We start from the raw sequence: 18,731 nt of genomic DNA, 5'->3' as shown, positions 1-18,731 counted from the left end.
GACATGACAAATTTTATGTGGGACTTTGCTCTATATGAAATGAAAACCCAAATGTTAAATGAGAATACTGAAATATTTAAATCAATTAATATTTTATATATGATAAAAATTTGACTTATTGCATCGAATATTAATTGATTTTAGTATCTAAGAGAGATATATATCAAAATTAGGTAAATAATCAAATTAATGCCTTAATTATAAAATCCTATTTTGAGGCCTCTTGACCCTTCTACGCCCATCAATAATTTCCGTCCTGCTACAAATTGAAGGATTGTGGGTTCTTCCCTTCCTTCTTAGTAGCGATTGTGGTCCCTCTGTAGTCCAGAGCCGAGGCAGAGGCAGTTGTGTAATAATAGTTGGACAAATTCCTTGTTCGCATATTCACCAACAATTTGTGCTTTGTATTTGCAGTACCTCTTGTACCATTCGTGCTGTCATTAAGCCTCTAAAAGCTTAGTTATTTGCACATGTCAACTGTTCATCATTATCCACGATATTCGATTAAATGATTGATGACTCCTTTTTCTGGGTTACAGCAAGATTTTTCAGACTTGGTTCTGCTCAAACTTAAGTGCAATCACATGGTTGAGTCAACCACAATGCAACAAAGAGAAGGACAAGAGTGTTTGAAGTTTGAACTGAAATCAAACCTGACAAAGTAGATGTTAGGCATTTAAGTGGTGGTAAATAAAGGAGGATGGGAAATAGCATGAACAAAGCGAGCACAGAAAGTGGGAGTGATGCCTTGTTATTGTCAATTATACTTGCCTATTCTCAGGAAAGACAAATCCTGAGATGCCTCCTTTCCTTCTCCATTCACTCTTCTGGAACTTGCCCTTCTTCTTTTTATGGCAACACTTTACTGCACTTTCACTCTCATGAATGAGAGATGGCTCAATGAGATAGGTGATTAAATTGTGGAGAAAACAACACATGAAACAAATTAGTACTAGTCAATTTTTTCTTGCTATCATAGAAATTTGAGCCCTATGTTAGACTTCAGATGTTGAGGTTTACAATTATGCATTTCTTTAAGCACATAGTAACGTTAATACGAAACTACGAATCCAGAGTTAGAGTCTTTGGCTGTGAGGTTTTTCGAATGTGAATTACTATCGTGTCCAAGTCTGAATACTTAGAACTCAAACGAGAAAGAAAATAGATGAAAAATTGAACAAAATGAAATGATTGCATAGAAAGTATTAACCCTAAGCTTGTTCTTGGATATGATATGATTTATAATTAGGAAACTGAGATTAAATCATTAACTAAGACATGATGAAATACTTGAGCATTTATTCCTGGCAGCTGAGTTATGAATGTACTTGTTTTTGTTGATAAACAATAATGTGAGGACTCCACCATTTTGGTATACCAAAACATCCCGATGAACAAAATTAAAAACGCAATAGTTTATTATTGGCATCCTCTAACGCCTATAAAATCTCCTCCCTTTATCTGATGACACACAACCTCAAGCTTCTCATTCTCTCGTCTCACACCATTCACAGGCACAAAAGACCCACGACGACCGATGTCAACACTGAACCATCTCTTTGACCTTCCAGAGCAGATTTGCTATGTACAATGTGGTTTCTGCGACACCATTTTACTGGTATAGCTTCAAGAAATATTGTATTTCTCTTTTCCTATTTTCTTGAGTACTTAAAATCTTGTCTCTCCGTCAAGTATAGGTAAGTGTCCCAGGTAGCAGCTTGTCCATGGTAGTGACTGTGAGGTGTGGGCACTGCACCAGCCTTCTCTCTGTCAACATGATGAAAGTCTCTTTTGTCCCTTTCCAGCAGCTTTTAGCTTCTCTCACCCATGATCAGGTATACAATATATATTGCTGGTCCACTAATGGGTTCTATTTTCACATCAGGTTTCCTTTTGTTTGTTTTCGTTTTTTGTTTTTCTCTTTTGGGCTTTCTTGAGAGCTAATTCTACGAATGAAACATGTTAGAATGATGCTTAACGTTTAATATCTCTAAATCTTCAGCAAAAAGAAGAAATCAATTTAGAGGGACCGGATGCGCGAAAAACCTTGGACATCGAGAGATCATTATCCATGGCAGCCTGTTCTGATGATAATAAATTAGAGGAGGATAAGAACCCTGTTAACCGTGTCATTAACAAACGTAATCAAGCTCATAATTGAATTTAGTTTGGTTATGGTCGATACTAGTTTGTCAATTATTTAAACTCAGTTATGTTTAAACCCTCTGCAGCACCGGAGAAAAGGCAAAGAGCACCATCAGCTTACAATCGCTTCATCAAGTAAGAAATCCTAACTAAATATAATACAAAAGACTGAAATGATTTAATAGCTTTGGGGTTATTCTTATATGCATGTTTATAGCAGAGAAGAGATCAGAAGGCTCAAAGCTGAAAATCCAGACATGGCTCACAAAGAAGCCTTCAGTACAGCTGCAAAAAATGTAAGTTTTCGAATCAAGATTGTTGGAATTGTCCAAATGCGCATTCCCATCTTAAAAAGGTATTTTAGCAATATCCAAAATTAACTTTGCACTTGTTTGATGTTATTTTTTAGTGGGCCAACAACCCTCCAATTCATTATAAAGAAGGTGGAGAGAATTATTGTAGACAGGAAGAAGAGAAGGCAACATGGAGTCGTGATGCAGCTGAGGTAAAATATTAAAGAACATCAATATCTATCTTTAAACCGCATATTAGAGAACACCAATATCTAAAATAGTGCTATTTGTAATGCTTTTCTTTAGAATAAAATGAGAATACATCATCGTAATTTGATCATATTGAACAGGAGGTAATTAATAAGTTGAGCTCAAGGCATGTTAAGTTATTAACTAATTGGTAGTTCTTGACACTCAGTTTCATGGGATGATGATGATTAAAAAGCCCTCAGTAACATGTTCAAAGATTCAAGATTTGTACTGAAGTGGGTAGAAATGATTGGTTACGTTGAAAACTATTAAAATGGACACTGTGGTGACACAACTCACAGGAATGGTTACTGATACAATTGTCTCACTTATTGAATTCCAAAACCAGTTGAACGAATACATCTCAGATTTATGAGTAACCTTTTCAGGGTCATTTGAATGCACTGTAGAGAATGCTTTAACTCTATATGTTTGTAGTAATTTATGCTATTGAAGTAGATGCATGGCTTTCTGTTTCGACAAGTTTCAGGTGAACATCGAAGGCAAAAGTTTCCATGAAAGAAAGACTCCAAGGCATTCCATATGGGCAGCGACACCATTTAAATGAAGAAATTAAGCTTATATAAGCTACTGTAAGAAGAAAACTATCCACTTTTAGGGTTTAGGGTTGGGTTCTGAAGCATATGTCTTTTTTAGAGATAGATGCTCTTGGGAATAGGGTCTTCACTGTACTGCAAGTTGTGAAAGACTGACAAATATAAGAAATTTTCAACGTACTTGATGATATATGATATATGTTGTATTCTGTCTCAAGTGCAACTCGCATTTGGCCCTCTCTCTATATATATAATATTTTCTTCTGATTTGTGTTAATTAAGATTTAAGAGTGACGACACATTCAAATTGGTGCATGCAATTTCTAACAGCAAATGGTCCCCAGCCAATGTAATATACACAGTAGTCCAAAAGAGGAGATATTTATATCTGGAAATTAATCACATGTTAATTATCCTGGAACAGCGGTTGATTCTTAGGTTAGACAGTGGATGTTAACAAAGAAAGAGAAGAAAAAGAAAAGGACTTCTTGAGAACTATATGAAAAAGACATATATAATCAATCATATAAATAGATGTTTGCTAGCGAATAATCACGCATCTGGAGGCATGGATGTACAGGCAATAAAATACTATAAAAGCTTCCTAGCTAACCATACAATACAGACTAACCTCTATGCATAGCTTATGTCTTATTCATTCGCTTGTATGATTAGAATACTGTATCTTAGATATATAAGACCTTAGCTAACTGATGATCAGTACTGCGTTTTATATATATGTATATATAAATATATATCCAGCATTTGCAAATTTACTCTTCTCGTTTATTTCCACTGTTTCCTTCTTCCCAATCTGGGCATCCTTTGAGTCAACCTGTCTGAAATACAAAGAAATATTGGTATGGAATAGCATCAATGGTTGTTGGGTTTTTTAATTATTTGGACTCAACTGATGTTTGAACTCATAAGCTCATAATTCTGGAGACGTTGAGTAAAAAGCTCATTTGGCCATCCAGAGTGATTCTTATTTCTTAATTTATATGCATGAACAAATGCTATACATTTGCACTTTCATAAATAAGAGATGTGTAAGAAGTTTAGAGAGCCTTACGTGGGAAAGGCCTGAAAGGAACAGAACGAGAATATGCTTGAAAGAAGTCCCAATTTTCTTTTTCTAGTTCTCTCCAAACTGCAAGCACATTAAACTATTTGTTATAATTGCAAACTGTGTATACATCTGCACTACACAATATATATATATATATATATATATATATATATATATATATATATATATATATATATAGAGAGAGAGAGAGAGAGAGGTTACCGGCAAGTGTAACAAGAGGCCGAATGCTGGCATGCTCTGCTAATGCCTGAATGCATTGGTCTCTGCTCATGTGAAGAAGCAAGCATCTTTCGATGAGATGGTGAACCTGTTTATACATGTCCATGCAAACACCAGAAGTAACTAATTAGTGGGGATTCAAGATTATAACATAGCTATAATTGTAGGGCCGAGAGCAGGAAGGTACTCATGAACATGATTACCATTCTAATGTAGCTATGAGGGTGGCAATGCAAACAAGGAAGAAGATGATCCTGGTGGCTGTGATACATTTTTAAAAAATTTCTCCTGAATACATAAATGGACAAAACAAAAGAGAAAGCAAATGATAAGAACAGAAAGACGAGAAAATAAGCAAGAAAAAGTGCTTAGAGAGTTTAGGAAGATTTTATCATGGACGACATTTAAGGTAACTTAACAATGTCAAAGAGAGTGACTGTTATCCAATGGACATCTAAGTGAAAGGCCAAAAAAGCACAAGTAATCCAAATGATAGATTCACCTCATCTTCATCAGATAAGAGCAGTACTGTTGATGGGTATTTAGGGATTGGAAATGCATGTGTTTCTGAGTCTTTTTCTTCTTTTCTTTGACAGGTGAGATAATATACCTTCGTGGCCGAGTCCATAGCCACTTGAAGCTGTAGCTAGCATTACTTGGTATGCGCTGCTCATTCATTTGCTGTTGCTGCTGCATAATTTTAGGTCCTACTTCTTGAATGTTTCAGTGGTCCCCTTGCCCGCACACAAGCTTATAGAAGTTATTATATTAGTCTTTTGATTTTCAATCATGGAACCCTAGTGTACAAGCATCCTCCACGTTTTCTGTCATCAGAAACCGAGAAGGGACAGAAATGGAAATAATGGATGGATGGCTTATGTTGTGCTATGTGAAAAGCTTTCAATCTTAAACCAAATCTCTGGATTTAAAAATGGAGTTTTAGGCATTTCATATGCAACTGTTGCAATAATATTTGTCCTTAAATCATTAAAGGCCAAAAATAATCTTGGTTTCAGGCAATTCTATGCCAATTTAGATTTAATTTTGTGCCGCAAAATTTTTCATGTCATATATAAAGAAATAGCTACAAGGATGAGACTTCGATTTTAAACATGATGGTACCAACCTATCTGAAACTAGTACGCTTATCTCATAAATTTTGAATTATGATGGGTCTCATTTTTTCAAGAAAAAAGTAGAAATAAGAAAAGCAATTAATTTTAAAAAATAGAATAATTACATAACTTATCCGTACTTTTTCCTATCCTATTTTAATTTGGGAGATTCTACCGTTACTTTGTTTTCAAATTAAATAACTACTACCAATGAGATAATGATATTTGATTTTTATTTATATTAAATTTTCTTAAAAAATTAGATACCAATTAAAATGAGATTGCTAAAGTAACATAATATTATTATAATAAGGATCTATTCTCTTAAAGTATACAAAAAGTTGAATTAATTTGTGAAAAAATATAAAAATGATTTTCACTTTTCGTAATTCAACAATAAATTTCACGATAATGAAAAATTTAATATTTTCGTAAATTTATCAATTTTTTTATAAATTATAATTTTTTATAATATAATTCAACTTTTCATAACTAGTTTTACTTACAAGAAATTAGTATTTTTGAGAAAATATATGAAAATAATTATAATTTTTTGTAATTTAGCAATATATTTTACAATTGTAAAAAATTTAATATCTTTCATAAATTTGTCAATCCTTTCATAAATCATTAAATTTTGTAAAAAGTATTTATTTTAATAACTAGTAACACTTAGAAAGAACTAGTATAATTTATAAATTTATAAATAATGAGATTTTATAAAATTAATTATTTTTTTTACAATTAATAACACTTAATATAGTAAAAATAAAATATAAAGGGTTCAAATAAGTTACCCATCATTGTTATTTATAAAATTTAATGAATAAAATTTCAATAAATTAGAGATAAATACTGGTCAAAACAAAGTTACCGTTAATTTAGTTTCTTATTTCATTTTCTATATTGCTTTATTTTCTTAAGGAATATGAGAAAGTCAATTAAATTAACAAGTCTAAAGTTACGAACATTCTTAAAAGTTTGTGCATATTTGACTTTCACTATTTGGGTTGAAATGCTCACGGAGCTCCTTAATGTACGATCCATTAACCTCTTTTGAATTGTCTTTCATGCTTAAATCAATTTATTACATACATTCTTAAAGAAATTCGTGCATATGATGAAGCTAAAAGGGGTAATGCTTAATGATCATAAATTCAATTATCATGAAACACAAGCATAATCCCATTTAACAAATCCCAATCCCCACGGTCACTCGGCTCATTACAATTCGCCCATTAAAGACAAATTAGAATTCCATATTGCGTATTAACTTTAGCTATAAACGTGTGCATACTCCATTATTGACTTGATTATGCATCTTCTAATGCGACCTTCACTCTCTCCACTACATCCACCTTATTGGTTCGCATGCAATTCAACTTTCTATTTCTTTTGGTCAACTTTTTCCTAACTACCAAACTGCTCCTTTCCTCATCACCACAATTATACAGATTTTTGTCCTTCTCAAATCCATGATTCCAGGCTCTTAATTACCTTTTCGTGAACCCAAGTTCTAGTCATTGGAATTAGATGGTTGTGCCACTCAGAGGTCTATACTAAGAGTTACAAATTGTATTTCAATGGGTCCTGGTACTTCACCTGAATTCAAATTTCGCTCACTCATAACATATTTACATATCTACAAAATTATGCGTATTTTCTTAGGAAAGTATCAAATTTAATCATTTGACCTACCCTTTTAATATAAGACGTTATGTATGACATTTTATTAGTTTGTGAGTTAAATCGTTAATATGTTTTTAAATTCACTAATACCGTTAAATTTAATAGTTAGAATGGATTCATTTGATGTTAGTTATTTGTAATTTTACTATCATTTAATGTTAATTTTCATAAAATTTAGAAAAACGATTAGAGGGAGATAAATAGTTTTATAATTTAATTTCTGTTTAATTCTAGTCAATTCCGATGAATTTCGCATGATTTGATAAGATTAAAGAACTCTATATTTATCTAATTAAAATTGATTTTACAGAGATCAAACTTTATTTCAAATTCGATTGTAAAAACTATTAACAATATTAATAGAATTGGATGCAAACTCATAATATTATAATTTTTATAGAATTAAAGTGTCACAAAAAAAAAATCATTAAAACACAGAATTTAAACAATGTAGTCAAACTTTATATTTCTTTTTTATCATAAGAGATAATAAAATAGTCAGTGCAAATATAAACTTCATCCAGTTATCAATAGTAGAATCCCATGATGAAAATATTTTGAAAGTTCAGAGAAAAGAGTTTAAAATTCATAAAAGTTGGATCGCCCAGGCTTCTTCAGCGAAGGCCGTCCAGCGCCTGGCCACCTTCCCAGCTCTACAACAAAAGACACCAAATGGAAAACAACTTTTTCTTTCAAAAAAAAATATTTTTTATATAATTACAATAAAACCTTTTTATAATAATATTTTATATAAAAATAATCTCTATATAGTGATAAAAAATTACGCCATCAATTTGAGTCGGTTGTAAATAAAAGTAAACCATCTATTTTAATAATCTGTCTTAAGAAAATATTTTTCGATATAATAATATTTGTCTATAGAACTTAAAAAAATATATATTATGTTGTGTTTTGTCTCACTATAGTATTGTTTTGTTTCATTAATCTTATTTATATAATATTATAAAATATTAATATATCTTATTTATGATTTCCATTATTTCATTTATAAGATTAAGTATTAAGTGTAAAAAGAATTTTAGTACTCAAATCTCCATTAAATTATAAAGTCATTCTAATGTACTATATATGTACCTTACCAATAAATCTATAAATATTAATGTTATTTTTATTTTTACAATTTATAAAAATAATTAAATACTAAATTAATAAATTATATATGGTATTTAGTTATTAATCAACAAAATATATTACTTTTATTATTAATTTTTAGAATTTAACCAGTAATACTTTATATATTTCAGCTCCAACAAATCTAAAAAATTAAGATCAACAACCTAAGAGAAAACCACATGTGTAGACTTGCATGAAACTATAGGTTTTATTTTATTTTTAAGAAATAAATGCAAGAAAAGTAAAGAAATAAACCAAATACTGTTTGATTCTTTCAAATTTTTATTCAGATAAATGAAATAAAATAATTTTATTATCTCTTTTCTTTTAATTACTTGAGAAATTAATGAAATTTTTAGAAAAAAAATGGTGTTGAAAATAAATTAGAAAAGAAAGAAGAAAAATAACAGTGAGAGAATATCAGTTATTTTAAAAATGTGAGCTATTTTAAAAAGGTAGTATTTAAGTTAATTTGCAATTCAGAATAAGTCATAGAAACTCTTTAACTTCTAAAACCACTTAAAGACATACTGTATAGAATACTTTTATCCAGTTCAAATATTTAATTAAATAGAAAAATACACTAAATACTAAAATAAAAAAATTAAATGGTTTAAGACACATAATTGATAATTTTATCCTTATAAAATTTAAGCAATTAAATTCAAAATCTTCTCTTAACATTTTTGTCCTCTTGTACCATCAAATTAGATAGAAAATAATTTATTCATTTAAACGATTTTATTTTTGTAGCACAAGAAAAATGCGAGTGAATGAAGTTTATTCATCATAGAATATAGCCATCAATAGGAATATCAGATCTTATTAGATTTAGAATCAATATTATTAAAATTAGTGACTTGAGTTCAGTGGTTGATCGGTGTGTTTAATATTTCTAAAATTGAAGGAAGAATGGTCCTGTTGTACTAATACACAACTTCGTGAATCAACTAAAACATGTGCATATGCAAAGGATGAGCTTAACCATTGGATATCCTCTGGCAGCACATCTAAACAAGTATCAACATTGATAAAATCAACTGTCAAATTGGATGATCACTTGGCAAAATAATCTTTGTAAGATAATGCAAGTTAAGTAAATTATGGAATATTAGAGATAGATATTTTCTACCAACTTCAATACTTAAGTCAGAGATTTAGAGAATAAGTAGAAAAAAATAGAGAAAAACATAATATATCAAATGTACCAATAGTTTAGGTTTAGATTTCCTTATATAGTAAAAAATATGACTTGTTTTTATTGTTTATAGGATATTGGTCCTTTATGCAAAATCTAATTATTATATGGATCATAGTTACAAGTTCGAAAGTTCTTATCGAAATGTGACTTTAACGATGAGCTTGTCACTAATCTGATTTGTTTGGATTTTATTATTTATAGGATATTGGTCCTTTATACATAGTTATCCATAATTAAATCAACACGTTTTGATACAAAACCAAGCTTAAAATAATATTTAGGGAAAACCATCTTATCTACCATGGAATTTGACAAAATTTTTAAATATACCCTGACCTTTAAAATGTATCAATCTAATCCATTATTTTTGCATTTCATATCAGATATACCCAAGCTGGAAACAACGTGTCCTATATCTGATGTGGCATATATATGCGTTGTTACCTTAAACATATGTGGTACATAATTAAATTAGACTCAAAACTCACCATTTTGAGCTTTAAATGACCTAAAAAAAGGAAACATGTGGTTGTTGCAACGACACCGTTTTTCCTCTTTTTCTTTTCAATCTAAATAAAATCTAGGATTAGTTTTTCCCCTATTTCATCTTCTTTCTTAAGTGCCTCTTCATCTTGTCTTTATATCTCAAGCTCTAACTGTTTATTACAAAATGCAATGGGCTTCTTTATCAAATTCTGAAGTGAATAGTCGAGCTTATTTAACTAGAATTGAGGTATGCTTTAGTGAATATGAGAGACCAGCAAAATTGATGATCTCAAGGACCGTGAATAATCCAGGGCGTAAATTCTAGGGTTGTTCTTACGCTGAGGTAAACTTTGTTATTCATGTTATGGTTACTCAATGTGATAGGAAGATTGAACAAGTTGTGTAATTTTTATGTTTTTTTAGGGATGAAACTGTGATTTCTTTAGGTGGTATTTTGTTTGAGTGAATGAGAGGACATTGCTAGTCATCAATGAGCTATGGCGCTTAAATGGCAATTTGGAGAGTTTGGACACAAACTTTAGCAATGATGGAAAAATGGTTGGCATAAGGGAGCTGCAAAAGGAAAATGCTTTGTTGAATGAAAAAATTGAGAATATGAATGAGGCAACATCAAGAACAAGCTCCAACAATATTAAAGATATAAAAAAGATGAAGGGAAGTTTGAATTTCTATAAAGTGGGTTTTATGGTGTTATTGGGGTGTTACTTAGCAAGCTATATGCTTGAATTGGTGAGATATGAACATGAGAAAGAGACCATTTATTTTGTTAAATTATGTTGGTTTAGATAGGGTAGGTTTGAACTATGTAATTTGGTAGTACTTTTATATATTAATGCAATGAAGATTATGTTAGAATTTTTCCAAGAATCAAATTGGTTTTTAAATCCTTTTGCATGAATATTGCAAGAATCCAATAACCTTGAGTTTCACAATAAATCAATATGTAGTGCTAACAACAAATATGTGGAGCCATATGTTGGACACACATAAATATAGATTGACATTAAAGCAAGCTATCTTATAAAAGATAGTACAAAAATAATTAATATCAAACAAAAACAAGATTGTATATAGTTGTTTATGAAGTCAAATTCTCTGATTCAAAATAACTCTCAAAATAAAAGACTTCAATTGTGCTTTTATGTTGTCTGCATTACACAACAACATTAGGGCAACTTTTTAAACTTTTGGCAAGGCTTAGGCAGGACATGTTGCCCATTTTGGATTACTAATGTTGCATTCTTATTAGTCTTTATAGTTGTTGTTACTGATGATGAAACCGTTTTTTCTTTCCTTTTGTACAAGCCGAGGTATGACTTATTGCACTCCTTTATAATAATTGGTCAAAGACATTTGCACTTTGACCTGGCTTTGATGCTGTGGAGGTTTGGTTAGGTGTTACTCCTTGCTTCTGTTTAGATATAGTTGATGTCTTTGATCTTCCTTTGATAGACATAGATTGTCTTGCAGCAACTGTTGCTTGTGTAGACCCACTTATGAATATAATATTTATTTCCCCTGTCATCTGCAGCACATTTCACAAATATTATGGCACTTTAATTCAAGAATAAAAACACAAACTAACAAAGTGATTATCAACTTATCCTAAGATACAAATTTCCTATCTCAATTAATATGTTAAGGCCATAATATCCTTTCCTACTTTGATTTCTCTCCTTTGTAATAATCCTCTTGTCTATAGTCTGAGTCACATTAGAAGACATATATTCTTTATTTCTAACATTGACCTAATTTGTTGTAGGTATCTGAGTCACATTGGCTCTTCCAGCTGTTGGGCATTTAGTTCTCCTTCTACTTTTCTATCACAATTAAAAATACATAATAGACATCTTAAACACAACATAAACACCATTGTCACACATCTATTATATACCTGATTTGTAGGTTCAACTCTAGGTAGAGGTAGATTTTCCTTTCTTGGGCACCCTCTTTTATTGTGTCTAAATTCAATAGATTTTGTATTACATCCTAATTCCACGTCTGCTTAATTTATTGAAGTCTCTTTCTTTCTCATCGGCAGATTTTTTCCTATTTCTTTTTGGTCTTCTAGACATTCTTTTAAATAGAGGTGGATGCACTGGAGCTTCAGTTATTTCTTGCCACATCTTCTTTCCATTTAATGGTTTAAAATCATACTGATATGCTTGTAAGTACATTTTCTTTTTGTAGCAGGCATCCATATAGTAAACATTTTGCCTCAACAATGTATACTGGAAATTGCATGGACGCAAGAAATTCCAGTAAGTTGCCCAAATCTACGTGTTCATATCCTATCTCGCAAAGACATTACAAACTGATCATCCTCTACTTAAACTTGAAATTTGTTATTAAAAGCTGGCTTAGGAATGCAAAACCTATTTTCCACTCTAATTTCTCAAGCTTCATTCTAATCCTTGGACAGAGCACATTCATACTATTTTTCATCAAGTCAGACTTGACCTTAATCCTTTCCATTAGAGCGCCTCTGATCTCTTCCAACATGTCAATAATATGTATCAATCTAGCCTTGCATATCCATCCGTTAAAATCCTCAGTAATGTTGTTGTCTACATTATCACATATAGACATAGTTGATATGTATGCTTTATAAGAAAACCCTTGGATCTCTAAACACAAACCCTTCTTCTGCTTTAGGATCAATTTCTTTAAGTACTTTCAAGTTCTCATGAAATTGTGCTTCATAAGTGTTGTAGACAGTTTTCTAGGAAATCTCTTTCAGTTCAAGTCCATTATGAATCTTCTTCCAATTTGCATAAATGTGGTGCACATAATTTCTTATTTCTACATGTGAGACTATATCTTGTAATACTTTCATGAGCCCCTATCAATCAACATAATATGTAAGAATCAAAGTAATACAAAGAAGATATAAATAATACAAATAGAAAACTTAAAATGCAATTTACCTTCTATTGATCACTAATGAAGGTCTACCCTACTCTTGTATCAATCATTGAACAATCTTATTAGAAACCATCTCTAATTGCTTTCATTCTCTGCCAATACTACTACCCAACCAATGGGATACATTTGGTTCTTCCTGTCACGACCAATTGCACTCAAAATGGCACCTTCAAGTATTGTCTTTAGAAATGCATCATCTAAGGATATCACAGGTCTGCAACATTGCATAACACCTTTTCTCAACCCACTGAAACATTTATACAATAATTGAAATACACATTTATCACCTTCCATGTTATATTCTAGTTCAAAACAGCCTTCTTTATCCACTCTTTTCAATTCATACACTTAAGATCTCAGTCTAGCATAGTGAGCTTCTACTCATCTCTTTAGCTTCTCTGAGGCTAGCTTCTTTGCTCTATAACATAAGCATCACCTTCAATGCATACTTTATCGTCAAATCAGATTCCATTTCAGCAATAGTATAACTGTGCTTCTTCCTAAACTCATTTGAAAACTCATCAGCTAGCCACTTTGTAGTTTCTATTTTATTCCTTTGCACCCTAGCATAGTTATGGTTAGGTCTAACAATCCTAACCATAAAAGTGGTGTTTGTGATGCTGATGATTTTTATGTAACTGGTGGAGCTGAAGCTGTAAACTCTCTCTCTAGGCATATTAGAAGCATAAACCTTCACATACTACTTCCCTTACATCTTGTTTCTATCCTATCTTTTTCAATCCTTTTCCACCACACATGGTACCCATTTGCTATGGCATAGTTTTGTATTGCTACTCAAAACTGATTTATATTAGTAAATTGCATACCAGCTACAAATTGTAAGTCTCCATGATTGCATTTGGGGTGGTAAATAATTTTTCTCTCCTTTTTTTTATATATAGACTAGTCATCTCATCACTTGATATTGGAGTTTCAACTTCAGCATCACTGTCATGGTACTCAGAATGATACCCACTACTATCACTCTCATTACTATCCAGCCTATCATTACTATTGGACCCCATAAGACCACTGTTATCTTTCCCTTTTTTGCTTATCTAAACCTAACCCAAAGGGAAAAAATTTCTGCTAATTCCTGCTAAACTTTGTTGTTCAATAATGGTAAATTCTCTTCTTTTTCTTATTAAACCAAGCTAAGACGGTGTCATTGCACTTATTAGTTTCTTTTTCTTTAATCATTTGAAGCTCGAAACAATGAGTTTTGAGTCTAAATTAATTGTGTTCCATGTATGTTTAAAGTAATGACACATATACATGCCACATCAGTATGGCACACACCGTTTTCAGCTTGGGTATATTTGACATGCAATGCAAAGATAATGGATTAGATTGATACATTTTAAAGGTCAGAGTATATTTGAGAATCTGGTCAAAATACATTGTAGCTAAGATGGTTTTTCCTACTATTTATTAATTACATTTGATTTTACGTGCAAAATGTCCTCGTACATTTTATTAATTAAAAAACATATTAAATATTTTTAACCCTCAAAGATATAACTAGACGGGGCCATCAAAATTGGATACTATAATAAACGTTAAATAACAGTAAAAAATGAATAATGTAATAGATAGAATACAATTTAAAGACGCGATTTACATTTGATGACTTGGTTTAATAAGTCAAATAATATACACGTTTAGGAACGCTTGAACCTGATTATATGAAAGATTTCAATGGTGACGAAATACAATATAAAGGTACGGATATATAAATCATAAAAATGAGGAGTCCGAAAATATGTCTCATTGTTTAAATGTCATTAAAAACTATGTATCAAGCTATTTTTGTCTCAGCTCCAACGAATATGTTCTTCCTTCATTCACCGCTTCAATGAGTTTGTCGGCGGCTGATTAACTCCAGGTAGAAGCTTTTAAGGCCGTTGATTCGAATTCCAGTATTAGATTAGTGGAATAATAACAAAAAAAAAAAAAAAATGATAATGGCAGCTTATCACACATTTTTCTCTCTTTGTTTCACTTTTTTTCTGACAATTTGCTAATATTTTTGAGGTTACTAAAGAGTTGAAGATGTGAAGATCATTAACTGGCCGGAGTTTAGGGGCGGTAGGCGGTTGAGAAAATGGTGATTGGCGTTTGACTGTAGATGTAAGTACATGGAGAGAAAAGAGAAAGTATAAGGACTAAATTAGCTATTTGTATATATTCAAGACTGTTTTTAATCTATAAAATTTAAAAATTTAATTTTAGATGAGTTTAATATATGATAATTAATTTGAAAATCAAGTTAAATTTTTTTAAATGACTTAATTGATTAAAGAAAAAGATAAATGAAAGGGTGTAACGGTTAGAGGCAACAAAACAACGTTACAGAAGAACCAATTCACTTTTAAAAATATAAATTTTAATTTATAAATTAAGCAAATCTGAAAAAGATAATAGCAATATTTTCTAAAATTAATTAGATACAAGTAGCTAAGTAATTGGCGTTGGCTTTGCCACATTTGTAATTTTAAGGAGGCGAAACACTGTAACAACTTTTCTCGGAAGATGTAACGAATGGAAGGCAATATTGTGGAAAAGTGTTGCTTAGAAAATAAAGAAGAAGGTCCAGTCTTACTCTTAGCGGGCTGAATTTGAATATATATATATATATATATATATATATATATGTATGTACTATTCCAATTCAAATCAAATGTAAACCGATAACGTGTTAAATGCCACACTTTATGGCTTTTTCACAACCTACCCCATGATTTTGTTTCATGCAACTCTTAGTCAATCACATAATAAGCCACTAAAATTTGATTTTGCATATTTTATTTAGATTATTGTGTCATGTTAATCGCAACTCATTTAATTTAAAAACTATTATTATTATTATTATTTAAATTTATAATTCAATACGCATGCAATCTATTTTACTTTTTTTTTTTTTCAAAATTGTGAGATTTATTATAATATTACCCATTAAAATGCACGGATGAACTTTTATTTAGTGATGTTATAATTATGTGCAGAGCTACAAAATCAACAATAGGAGTCTCAATACTAAAAAAATTTTAAATTAAAAAGTTTTATCAAATTGTATGATACACGTGAGAGATTTATCATATATATATTTTACTTAATTACAAGAATAATTAAAATTAATATAATGTCTTAGCATATTGATAAAGTAATTTCAATATAACTTTAATAGAAAGCGATCCTACCAATCCTTAATTTGGAAAATTCTAAAAAAAAAATCCCCAATTTGAAAAAAAAAAAGAAAAAAAGGAAAAATACGTTAGCTTTTATGCGTTTCATACGGAAGATTAAACAGATACATTGGATTAAGCGTAGCTTTAGATTTATGTCAATTTGGCCTAAATCCATTCAAACCTTAAATTTCTTCTTCTTTCTTTTGAAAAAAGAAAAAAAAAAGGGTAATGTTTTAATTACCGATTGAGAACATATATTTAAAATTCAAAATAATAGTGTGATAAAACTAAAAATCAAAATATCAGCATAATGAGATACAAATTGGAATATATTATATTATATAGGGTTTGGGATGTTTCTATTGGTTGGTAATTTAATTCAGTAAAATTGATTTTAATTTCGCTATACATTCTATAAGAGTTTTATTTATTATATAGTATATAGATATATAAGAAGGAAAGAGCTGTAGTTTTCATGGACAAAGCACAAATTGGAACAAATAATACTTGGCACCATGTTTACAAATACAGGATGTCTTCATTATTTCTTGTCGCTGTACCATTGAATTGATGTGCTCAAACTTATTATTTTGTTTTTTAAATAAAAAAAGAAGCTTCAATTGCTTTCTATTATGTCCACAGGTTCATGCTTCGATCATTTTCTTTTTGTACACTTTATTAAATTAACCAAAAACAAATTATATTGTCAACACATGTGAACAATCGAATTTGATTTGGTTAGTATACCAAAAGAAAATAAAAATAATGTAGGCAGCATTGACAAGTTCATTGTATAAAAAAGCTGTTTTTAATATTAAATATTAATAATGACATGCAAAAAAAAAATATTTCTATAGTGGCTAAAAGCAAGGGGAAAATATATGACTTGGAGACTGTTTTTTTTTTTATTTTATCAATTTCAAATATTAAATCAAATCTCTTGAAAAAACCCATCAGTTTTATACTTAATTAGTACACAGTAAGTAGTGTTTGAAATCTATCAATTTTTTTTAGAAATCACTAACTAATAGAAATAAAGATTTGAATTTTAATTTGTTTTTTTTTTAAAAAGAGATAATTTAAATTACAATATATAATAAATATATAAATTATTCGGAATAAGAAGCCAGTTTATATCTATATCTATCATATTACCTAAATTGCAGGAATCATGCATGGACCGTGGACATCTGTTATATAAGCATTTTTTTTTTAACTTAAAAAAGAAAAAGGAGTCCTTAATAAAACTCCGTCGTTTTGCTTACCCGCCAAAATTACCCGCCAACAAACAAGGAAGTGGGACCCACTTCCCAACCCCCCATCCCTTTTCCCGCTTCTTATTAAATTCTCTCTCTCTCTTTTTTTTTTTTTTCTTTTTGATGGGCCTCGCACCCACCACCCCCCAACATTTTCTCATGATTCTCATAAATATTATTCATTATTGTTATTTATTTTCAATAATTTCATCTTTTTCTTTTTCCTTTTTTAAGAAAAAAGAAGAAGAAAAGAAACGAGAAATGCCTTATCTTATTAATTATAGGTTGACGGTCCATTCAATAAAAATAATAATAATAATATTGGGTAACAGAAACGTCCAAGTAAAATACATTATGCATGTATAACTTGATTTAGACCTTAATTAATAATTTTTAGACATTATAAATCTTTTCTTAAAAAAATAGCCCTAATTGAAGGTAACATGCATAGAATAGAACAAAACAATGCGTAGAGATTTGTTAAAAGTCCTTCGTAATAAGTGATATTATTGTATTTAGCTAAAAAGCTTATATTACTTTTCAACCATCCATTTCTCAATTATTGCTAAAGAGGGGCTGGAAGAAGGTTATCAGGAACCTATTAAAATTCACCAAATACCATGGATTTGTTGCCTAGTAACAATTAGTTTAGTTTCGTGTCCTTTCAGAAAAAACAATTAGTTTCGTGTATATTACATGTCATTCATATCATAATTAAGTGATTTTCTTTTTGTCATTTTCTTGACATAAGAAGCACTAGTTAAGTTCTCAATAGATTTCAATTAATTTTTTTTAAGAATGATTCTTATTTTCTTGCCTAATATAATAGATAATATTAATTGTTATATTGTTTATTTAAATAATCGATCAGTTTATACTACGACTCATAGTTATTATATTTTTAGAATTATGCTAATTACCATATAAAATTAATCGAATAATCATTCCTGAAAAGTCTTAATTCTAATTTTTAGATTTTACTAATAAATTTATAAATAAAGTTACTTGAGAATTGAGAAAAAGAAAGAAATGGAAATTGAATCATAGTTTGGTGGTAGTGGTGGTGGTGGTGGTGGGCTTAGGAAGGTGGTGGAGGGTGAGTGGCGAATATATAGTTATATTTGTTGGGGTTGGTATTATTTATTTATTTATTTATTATGATA

The 18,731-nt window shown here is 30.2% G+C and overlaps 2 protein-coding genes across 6 annotated transcripts; one reads left to right on the top strand and one right to left on the bottom strand.

The window, feature by feature from the left end:
• Positions 1-208: 208 nt before the first annotated feature.
• LOC8276473 (axial regulator YABBY 4) lies at positions 209-3,523 on the top strand. 4 transcript variants are annotated; one of them, XM_048376377.1, is made up of 7 exons: positions 209-1,618; positions 1,698-1,835; positions 2,003-2,141; positions 2,232-2,280; positions 2,363-2,441; positions 2,555-2,650; positions 3,172-3,523. In XM_048376377.1, the coding sequence occupies exons 1-7, from the start codon at positions 1,538-1,540 to the stop codon at positions 3,253-3,255; spliced, it is 666 nt and encodes a 221-aa protein (XP_048232334.1). In that variant the 5' UTR covers positions 209-1,537; the 3' UTR covers positions 3,256-3,523. The 4 variants fall into 4 exon arrangements, with proteins under 4 accessions (XP_048232334.1, XP_015578629.1, XP_048232336.1 ...); XM_015723143.3 differs by having other exon boundaries at positions 210-1,618; positions 3,178-3,522; XM_048376379.1 differs by having other exon boundaries at positions 214-1,618; positions 2,366-2,441; positions 3,172-3,520.
• A 206-nt stretch (positions 3,524-3,729) lies between these two features.
• On the bottom strand, positions 3,730-5,283 carry LOC8276472. Of its 2 annotated transcripts, none has more exons than XM_048376380.1 (5): positions 5,164-5,283; positions 4,757-4,841; positions 4,536-4,641; positions 4,317-4,394; positions 3,730-4,083 (listed from the first exon to the last, which is right to left on the bottom strand). In XM_048376380.1, exons 1-5 carry the CDS (start codon positions 5,247-5,249, stop codon positions 4,031-4,033), a joined length of 408 nt encoding a protein of 135 aa, XP_048232337.1. In that variant the 5' UTR covers positions 5,250-5,283; the 3' UTR covers positions 3,730-4,030. The 2 variants fall into 2 exon arrangements, with proteins under 2 accessions (XP_048232337.1, XP_048232338.1); XM_048376381.1 differs by having other exon boundaries at positions 5,056-5,172.
• Between the last annotated feature and the right edge of the window lie 13,448 nt (positions 5,284-18,731).

This window comes from Ricinus communis, chromosome 7, assembly GCF_019578655.1.
Source record: "Ricinus communis isolate WT05 ecotype wild-type chromosome 7, ASM1957865v1, whole genome shotgun sequence".
In the NCBI taxonomy this organism is placed as follows: domain Eukaryota; kingdom Viridiplantae; phylum Streptophyta; class Magnoliopsida; order Malpighiales; family Euphorbiaceae; genus Ricinus; species Ricinus communis.
This window is presented reverse-complemented; position numbering and strand designations above follow the sequence as displayed.

Bases quoted from the DNA above. Each gene is read 5' to 3' on its own strand.
- LOC8276473 (XM_048376377.1), top strand. From the start codon at position 1,538: ATGTCAACACTGAACCATCTCTTTGACCTTCCAGAGCAGATTTGCTAT. The intron at 1,619-1,697 runs GTATAGCTTCAA...CGTCAAGTATAG, and splicing joins TCTGCGACACCATTTTACTG to GTAAGTGTCCCAGGTAGCAG. The intron at 1,836-2,002 runs GTATACAATATA...CTAAATCTTCAG, and splicing joins CTTCTCTCACCCATGATCAG to CAAAAAGAAGAAATCAATTT.
- LOC8276472 (XM_048376380.1), bottom strand. From the start codon at position 5,249: ATGCAGCAGCAACAGCAAATGAATGAGCAGCGCATACCAAGTAATGCT. The intron at 4,842-5,163 runs GTATATTATCTC...TTATGTATTCAG, and splicing joins CTATGGACTCGGCCACGAAG to GAGAAATTTTTTAAAAATGT. The intron at 4,084-4,316 runs GTAAGGCTCTCT...TTTGTATTTCAG, and splicing joins TCCTTTCAGGCCTTTCCCAC to ACAGGTTGACTCAAAGGATG.